This window comes from Prunus avium, chromosome 3 (genome assembly GCF_965620075.1).
Source record: "Prunus avium chromosome 3, drPruAviu1.hap1.1, whole genome shotgun sequence".
NCBI classification, from domain to species: domain Eukaryota; kingdom Viridiplantae; phylum Streptophyta; class Magnoliopsida; order Rosales; family Rosaceae; genus Prunus; species Prunus avium.
Window position 1 is genome coordinate 7541881 of NC_142286.1, and position 9396 is coordinate 7551276.

The 9396-nt window shown below is 37.1% G+C and overlaps 2 protein-coding genes across 2 annotated transcripts; both read left to right on the top strand.

The window, feature by feature from the left end:
- Positions 1–608: 608 nt before the first annotated feature.
- On the top strand, positions 609–6412 carry MBD11 (methyl-CPG-binding domain 11). The gene is made up of 2 exons (XM_021948760.2): positions 609–802; positions 5239–6412. Exons 1-2 carry the CDS (start codon positions 740–742, stop codon positions 6046–6048), a joined length of 873 nt encoding a protein of 290 aa, XP_021804452.2. The 5' UTR covers positions 609–739; the 3' UTR covers positions 6049–6412.
- Positions 6413–7651: 1239 nt separating this feature from the next.
- Positions 7652–9396, top strand: LOC110748802 (glucan endo-1,3-beta-glucosidase 14-like). The gene is made up of 3 exons (XM_088250081.1): positions 7652–7794; positions 8015–9048; positions 9136–9396. The coding sequence occupies exons 1-3, from the start codon at positions 7737–7739 to the stop codon at positions 9220–9222; spliced, it is 1179 nt and encodes a 392-aa protein (XP_088106207.1). The 5' UTR covers positions 7652–7736; the 3' UTR covers positions 9223–9396.

The window sequence follows — 9396 nt, forward strand, 5'->3', positions numbered from 1 at the left end:
TCTTAATGTTTGCATTAATCAATAGTATTTTCTGGTATTTTGAATGTTTCATCATCTCTGACTTTTGCTATATATATATTATAAATAAATAAATAAATTGGAAATGTGAAAAAAAAAAAAAAAGTAAATGGGTGAGTAGTTGAGGACCGTTAGATAAAAACATGGGGATTCTACTCTCATCTCCCAATTTGTTGGGTTTTATTTTATTTTATTAATATTATATAATTAATAATATTTAAATGTGCTAAATTTTGTCTGGTTTGACTAAAGGGAAACTTCTAGAAGCGAAAGCGTGGGTGGGTTGGACGGTTTAAAAAACATTATCCGTGAGCGTTTCACGCACACGTGACAGGACGACCCTCGTCACTATTATCCCAAGAAAAAAGAGATTAAACAATGATTACAACGCAAAATAAGCTTTTAATTGAGTGATTAGACAGGCATTAATAAAAAAAGCACGCTTACTTGTCTAGGCGTGGAGCTAATTCGTCACTGTTTTTTTGATAAATTTTGTGACGGTTTTATTTCACGGTAAAAATATTTATTAAAAAAAAGAGAAAAAAGCTCCCAACGGTTTCGTAGAGCTTCTTAACACTTCTTTAACCCACACGCGCACAAACAGCACAAGCGCGAGCCTTTGAGAGAGAGGGAGAGTTTTAGAGAGAGAGAGAGAGAGAGCTTGGGGTTGGGGTGTTTTGGCTGTGTGTGTGTGAATTCTCTGCGGGTTGCAGTTGCAGACATGGATAGCAAAGTGGATGAGGTTTCTGTAGAGCTCTCAGCTCCTCCTGCTTGGAAGAAGAAGGTCTCTTCTCTCTAACACTCTTTTTGCTTACTCAACCAAATTTTATTTGTTTATTTTTGGGTACCAACCAGCCCTATTTGCATGCTATGAACTGTTCTTGTAGCTTTATGTTTGCTTCTAATTCATGGGTATTTTGTTTCTTTTTGGGTTTTGGGTGCTGGGGTTGGTATGATTTTAGCTCTGTTTTTTCTTAATTTGCTTCAATTTTTTGCTGTTTGTTAGTGCTATGTGGTAGAACTTTGTCTGAAATTGCTTGCTTTCAAGGGTAGGGCTTTTTATGCTTTTTTTTTTGGTTTGCAAATTAATTTCTAATTCAAGGCAGTAATTTATGGATGCCCAAATAAGGGCAGTAGCTTTTAAGGGATGGGCTCTTGACTTGGCGTGTGCTGATTATAGTTGTAAATTTTTGGTCTCTTGTTAGTGTAAAGTGTTTACTGAATTTGGTGATTGTCCAAAAAGTGTCGGTGCAAAATATAGGAAGGCTTCTTTTGGTGAAGTATTCTGGATAAATACTTTACGCGAATACATATATGCCAAGGAATATATATATAAATATGTCCAGTATTTTTATTTATTAGTGTTATTATTATTTCAGCAAAGTTATATTCCCTGGTAAAAATGCTTAATTTGTCCTCTTAAGATATAGGAACTGCTTTATCTGTATGGAACCCTAGCTGGACTTTGTTAAAGGTTACATCATATAGATCAAGTACTTTTTGTTGGCAGTTTGTGTGAATCTCTGTTAATATGTTGAAAAATTCTTCCTCTTGGAATTAAGTTGGAGCTAGTTATGTATAAAAGAAATGTAATTCTATAAGTTCAGTAATTGGAAGGTCTTGGGAAATAAATAGTAGCTGAATATTATTTGTTCTAGATAGATCTTGGTGGTTTCCTTCACATTTACAAGTATGGTAGACTTACTAGAGGTGAGCTTGAACTTAGGATCTTTTTATTTTTTTCAAGTAACGAGGGAAACCCCCATGAACTATTCCCTTGTTGGGTACAAAGTCTTATGGCAATCACCCATAAACCGCATATCCATGAACTATAAGTTTTCTTCAATTTGGCACCCTCGTGATTACCAAACCTAGATTTTCTTAAAAATTTGCACTCCTGGTGATTCCATTTCTATTGATAGGTGCTTGCTTTGAACGTTTCCAAAATAAATTTTTAATCATATCCCGGTTCGATAGGCTTCCTTTTGTTATGTTTTGGGTAGATTTGATTCAACTAGGTTATGACTGATTAGTCAATCTGTTAATTGTCCGCCATTAATGAATATAACTGATATGGTAATCAAATCATGTATTATCATCTGATATGGAATTTCTTTGTAGCCTCACTTTGTAGAAATCTATGGATTCAAAACCTACAACCCAATTATCGCTGTTACACTGTCACAGAAAGGTTATTAAACAACTTTTAGGCTTAGGGGAATTCCAACTGTTGTATAATTGCTAGCTGCCTGGTCAGATAGAATTATGATGAGAAATCCCATTAAATTAGTGCACAAATTTTGGTTTTTCAACTGTATGCTACGCGAACTTCAAAACATGTTGTCTTACCCTGCTTTTGCCAATTAAATCCTAATAAATGGCTGTCATTGACCTCTAATGGTTGCCCTAGGTAACGGCACCCAGCTGAGAGCCCGAGCTAGCAGGTTTAGCTTAATCTGATCTCTGCCTTGGGTTATAATCGCCTCCTTTGAAGTCCTTTATAGTAGACATTTGACGGGCACAATCTTAAAGTATTTTGGGTTTAACAACAACACTATTTGTTTCTTCCGAAGTTTGTATATCAGTGTTCAGTGAAGCACCGATACTTGATGATTTAGGCCCGAAAGGATTTGGTTGTGTCCCTTTTATGTGTCTCAGAACTTCATTTAGAATTAGATAGTTGACATAAGCGTGGGAGAATAGCACTATACCTAGTTTATAACAGTCTTTTGCTTACTTTTGTGTGTGATTTTAATTGATTGTAGATGGATGAGATGATTCACCTCAGTATAACTAAAAATTCTTAAGAAGATAGGCTTTTCTAGTCATTATGTTGTTGACGCTATTTCAGAAGTAACCTGAGTTCACCACACGGAGAGGGTATTGCTTAGATGTGAACCTTGCAGACCTCGTTGGTTTCATTGAGTAGGATAGCTGTATTCAACTTTCTGTTGTACCATAAATCTGGATGACAACTCATTAAGAATAAATAATAAGATTGAATCCAGCAACATAAGTCTTTTCCTTCTGCCTTATGTTATCTTGTTTGAAAGTAAAACATGAGGAATTGAAAACTTCATTCCTCAAAATCAATGTATGTTCTACCTGCATGCCTAGTATGCTCTTGTATTTCTCGTATTGATTAGGTTCCATGCCTTATGACGAAAGGGGAGTCAGCGAGCTTGTTGTAGTCGGTCCTAAAACGAGAACCCTGTTTCTGCATGACAAAATTTCCTCTTGTTTAATTGGGATTAATTTTGTGAAAAAGTATTTAGCAGTTGAGAGTCAAGGTCTGCGAGTTGTGATTCCTAGTGAACTCTTTGTCTCCCTAAGGACAAGAAACTAGGTAAATTGGCATGCTCTTTGCTAACCTTTGAATGAAAATAGGGCCAGAATGTGATCTACATAAGGATAATCTGGTTTTTGATGGTTAACCATAGATTTTCATAAATATTTGAGATCTATAAGAGACGAACCTCTGCTACTTTCTAACCATTGGGCAAAGAGTATTTCTGGTTGAAATATTTTCTTGCCTATATCATATAGTGCTTATACCTAAGATTGACCATTTAAACAGGAACTTGGTTCTCTAACACCTTTTATGTTATTCATAAAATTAGATAATTGTGTTAAGTTGAATTTGAAATCCTTTATGCTTTGATTTGCTGATATTTCCTATTTTTTCCATTCCGTCATATGTGTATATGTTTACTTTATACAAAGATGCATGTGTTTGTTAAAATAAGAAGAGGTGAAAATTGATGCATTTTATTTTTGCGCTATATAAAGTGTTCAGCTATATAGGAAACCAATGTTTGCACTGACAACATGTGTGTAATTTTGGGGGAAGACAAAAAGGGTCATTGTCCTAGCAATACAGTTCAGATCATATAATTTAAATTTAAATACTGCACCCTTTATCTTCATTCTTCTACTTCGTATAATCCCAGAACTCTCCCCTTGGTTATATTCTTGTCTCTCTTGAAAGTTTTAAAATAAATTTGCAAACTTATGAAATCAGACCTAAATGGTCTTAAAACATAGAGAAGCAATATCCACAAGTTCCTCTCCCCTCTTTCTCTCCTCTCTCTCTTGCATGTACATGCGTTCTGTATATATGCATTTCTATGTTAAAAAAAATAAAGACAGCCCACTGCATGAGGCTCCTGTAATGTCGGGTTTGACTTTGAGGAGAGCAAGATGTATGCAGCCATACCCCTGTTTTTGTAGAGGCTGTTTCCGGAACTCGATCCCACGGCCATCTGGTTTCTTGGGCAAGCCATTCTGTTTCCTCCAATGTATGTATTGCCTCTAACATTTCTTTCGCTCTATACAGTATAAATCGGTTATATTGCCCTAATCATGAACAAGATAGTATATACCTTGTGTATATATTGTGTAGCTGCAGTATAAAATTAAAATTGTCGATTGATGTATGAAGGTTGTGAAATAAGTTGGATCCTGATAGAGTGAGGATAAGCAAGTGAGATTCTGTGGAAATTTTGGTGAAAAAAATTATACCATGCCAAGAACTCAAAGGTTGTGATATACAACTGGAGAACTTTCATCAGTAAAATAGTGCTGTAGCAGGTTTACGTCTTAGATGGATGCCAACTACTTTAGAAGTAGACTTTCACATGAAAATCTTCATGGAGGACATATTTGTGATAAAACTTCTTCCAATTGAGTTAAAAACCCAAGTGGAAGTTAAGGTTTCATTTGTCATTGTTGTTTGTTATGGTGGAGAGCCACCTAATGTTGGAGAAGTTTTCTGGTACTCTGGCCATGACAAATTAAATTCTTATCTGACTATTCAAGTACTCTGGCCTGACGTTGCACAAGTTTGAAAGAATTTAATTAAGCTTATCTGACTATTCTGGTATATGAAATCTGAGTGTTCTGGTAAAATATGTGGACAGCCCACTCAAAACAGCTTGTGAAAAGTGAATGATATTCTGGTGACATTGTGAATCGGCTTTTTATCTGGTCCTTGTAATTAGATCACATAGTCACTTTTAATACATGCTGCAGAACTCTTTGCCTACCTTTCTATATGTTTCAAAACAAGGGCATATGCTTTTCTGAATCCTTTAATATTTAGCTATACCATGCTAGCATTGTTGGAATTACTAAGGATGGTTGATTGAGTTAAGTCAATGTGGTTGTTGTACATAATCCTTGGATATGGGTTTTAACATTTTCTTTCGCTTTGTTTTGCAGTTTTTCCCCAAGAAGGGAGGTACACCAAGGAAAAATGAGATCGTTTTCATTTCTCCAACAGGGGAGGAGATTAATAATAGAAAACAATTGGAGCAGTACTTAAAATCACACCCTGGTAACCCTGCAATATCAGAGTTTGATTGGAGCACTGGTGAAACCCCTAGGAGATCAGCAAGGATCAGTGAAAAGGTCAAGGTGGCTCCGGCACCAGAGAGTGAGCCTCCCAAAAAAAGAGGCCGAAAATCATCAGGTTCAAAGGACAACAAAGTGGAAGCTGCTGGTGGAGAAGTTGATGGTATGAATGAAATTCAAATGAAAGATGCAGAGGTAGCTGAGAAGAGAGATGCAGAAGCTGAGAAAGAGAAAGATGTGGAAGCAGAGAAAGAAAAAGATGCCGACGTTGAGAATGATGATAAGAAAACTCAAGGCGAGGAGAAAAATGAAGAGAAAAATGTTGTAACAGAGGATAAAGCTGCTACTGAGGTAACTAAAAACAACAAAGAAGAGTTGCCACAAGCAGGGGAAGAACAAGCAAATGGAACTAGCGGCAAAAAACAGGATGACACAGCTGCTGTGACTGTGGAAGAAAATGGGGCTGCGGAGAAAGAGAATGTGGATGCAGCAGCACCTCATACGGAGGAAGAGATCAAAGGGAATAACGATGGAGCAGAGAACAGTGGAAAATGCAATGCTGAAGCTGACGAGAAAATCAAGACCAAGGATGGGAAGGTTGTTGAAAATGGCAAGGCTGAGCAAGTGGTGCAAGCTGATGCCCCACAAAATCTACAGACCCCTCCATTGAGCAGCTGAACGTATCTACCACCTTTCTAGTGAGCTGTTGAATGTGCTGTACTACCATTTATCGCACTTAGGATTCTGTGACATCCATTTAACCCTTTTTTTTTTTTGCCCTCCCTTGTTACAGTAACTCCGGGAGTTAAGGATGATATAATGTTAATGTTGTTAATGTTAGAATTTAATTGTATGTAGGGAACCAACCAGTCCGGTAGAAGAATAGGTCTTGTAGTTTCTGCAGCTATAGTTATGCAGTAGCTTAGATTGTAGAATGTAAGAGATCCTTACTGGGCCGGCTGCTTTTTATTTGTTGTAGATGGTCATCAAGTGCGCTTTGTTTGTAAACTTGATACTTTGTTAATGTGGCTGAAGTTTTAAATGTCCTGGGGTGCTTGTGTTTCTCAAAATTGAGTGCTATTTCGGTTTTGGACGAATATGTTTCTTTGCAGTCTGATCAATAAGAGAGAAACGATGATGAGTAGGTATAAGATTATTCTGCAGCTTCATTATGTTATGCAGTTTGGGAAAGATCCGAGAGCATGGTGGAAAACAGAGAACTTTTAATTAGCTCCAGCTTATTAAAAGATCTAATATATATATATATATTTTTTATAATTCGTGTAACAGAAATATCAAGTAGCTATGAACAATATGCCAAACAGTAGCTATGAATTACGTGATTCTTAGCCTTTAATTTATTACTATAATGATTATTAGTTGTTGCTGATGTCCTTAGTAGCAATGAATGCCAACGGGGTCTAATCTAGTGGAAAATGATCTTAAGTTACCAGTGGTCTTAGGTTTGAACTCATTTTGCACTTGGTAGTGTGTGTGAAAATCACCCCCTTATCCTTATAGTTTAGATTATTGCTTGTATTAAAAATAAGACATTATGAATTTCAAATGCCCCTCTTAATTGAAATAAATCACAAATCTTCTTTCTGAGTGTCTTGCTCATAATTTAATGACCTATTTTTCTATTTCATTTTTCTCTGAAATTTTTTATTTTTTATTTTTAAAAGGAAGCCTTGGAATCTGGTTTGTAAGGACCTTTGTTATATATTTTTATTTTGCAAGCATCAATACTTTTTCTTAATCATACTTATGGGTTTTTTTTTTTTTTTTTTCTGCCCACGATGAATCTTGAAGCATGGACATCCAAAAGGCTTATAATTGCGGCCACTAACATTTTATGTTGAAACCTTTTGCATACATGGGTACTTTTTCTCCTTTCCCACGAAAGGTATATTGAACCATCGATCCCAAAGCCTATGACAAAGAGAAAGAGCCTTTTCAAGAAACAGAGAAAATACCCAGATGGAAACAAAACAAAACCAGAAAGTGGAAAAGGTATACTTTGAGTTTGAAAAAGACAGTTAAAAGTGAGAGTAAAGTAAGAATCTATTCTATGCTCCTCCCCCAAAAAACATTTTGCCACCTTTGCATTAAGGTTAAGAATCTTGCATTCTTTGTTCACAGAATCACAACCTTTGGACATCATCTCTGGACTCAAGGAAGGCTAAGAATCTTGGATCTATGGCCTGCCTGAAGCAAAAGTATTGCATCATCCCAAGGATTGCTTACGCCGGTATCTCGGTTGAGGTTGCCGTTGTTGGTGGGTTACATAACATTATTATTAGGTCATCTCCACTTCCTCTCTACAAATTGAATGCTCCTTCATTGTTGGTAGAACCAGAAAACAAATGGAGCTCTCTTATCTCTGCTTCCTTCTTGTCTTCTCCACCACTACATTTCTCAATGGTAACTACTTCCACTATTTGCTTAAACTTTTAATGTCAAGTAGGCTTTTCGATGAATTGTATGGTCACTTATATTGACTTAACATTTGCTTTCTTCTTATTTTCTCTTCTAATTTGCTTAATATTTTCAAATGTTAAATTATGTGTTCATGTGTCTCATGTGTATTGAAGTATTTGGATAACAGTCTTTGTCTGATGAACCTTTGTATCTTTCTGTTCAGTGGATGCATCTTTTACAGGAACATATGGAGTAAACTATGGCCGGATCGCTGACAATATACCTTCACCTCACAGTGTGGTAACACTTCTCAAAGCCGCAAAGATAAAAAACATCAGGATATACGACGCTGATCACGAAGTCCTCAGCGCGTTCAAGGGATCGGGGATTCAAATAATTGTTGGACTTGGAAATGGGCTCCTGAAAGACATCAGTGTAGCCGAGGATCGCGCCATGAATTGGATAAATGAAAATGTGCAGCCATACATTCCTGGAACTCACATTTCCGGAATAGCAGTGGGGAATGAGATCTTGGGGGGCACTGATGTGGAACTCTGGGAGGCCTTGTTGCCTGCTGCCAAGAACGTTTACAGCGCGCTTCAAAAGCTTGGTTTGGCGAAATCCATTGAGGTCTCAAGTCCACATTCAGAGGCTGTGTTTGCCAATTCGTACCCACCATCTTCCTGCATTTTCAGGGAAGATGTTGCTCAATACATAAAGCCACTTTTGGAGTTCTTCTCACAGATCAATTCCCCTTTCTATATAAATGCATATCCATTTCTGGCTTACAAGAGTGATCCTGAGCACATTGACCTCAACTATGCTCTCTTTAAGAAAAATGCTGGGATTCAGGACACGAAGACTAACCTGCACTACGACAACATGTTCGACGCCATGGTTGATGCAGCTTATTTTGCTCTGGAGAAGGCTGGATTTGAGAAGACAGAGGTCATAGTTTCTGAAACCGGTTGGGCATCTAAAGGGGACGAAAATGAAGCAGGAGCAGATCCCAAAAATGCCAGGACTTACAACTACAACTTACGCAAACGGCTAACGAAGAAGAAGGGGACACCTCATAGGCCAAAGATGGTAGTGAAAGCTTACATCTTTGCTTTGTTCAATGAGAATTTGAAGCCGGGGCCGACGTCTGAGAGGAACTTTGGATTGTTCAAAGCTGATGGGAGCATTTCTTATGACATTGGGTTCACTGGACTTGTAGGTCCTTCTGCAGCATCCTCCTCTCTTCTTAATTACAAGGTATGAGTTTCATATAATTGTCAAACAGTTCTCTGATTTTCCAGTGTTGGTTTGTTTTAATCATTTATCTAAAATGTTGGGTTTCAGGGTCTTGGACTTCGAGGCTGGTTTCAATCTTCACATACGTGGGTTTTCACAAGTTGTGCTGCTGTTCTGTTTTTAATGTTAACATGATGATTAGGCTTATGCTCGACAGCTGAAGGCAGTGTTTCAGGTTCTTAATGTTGTAAAATCTCTCCATGTATAGCCAATTCATTTTCTTTTCTTACATTATGATTCATTGTAATTCATTAACAGTACAATTGCTGACGGCTTTTTTTTAACAAATAATATTCCAGCAGTTTGCAA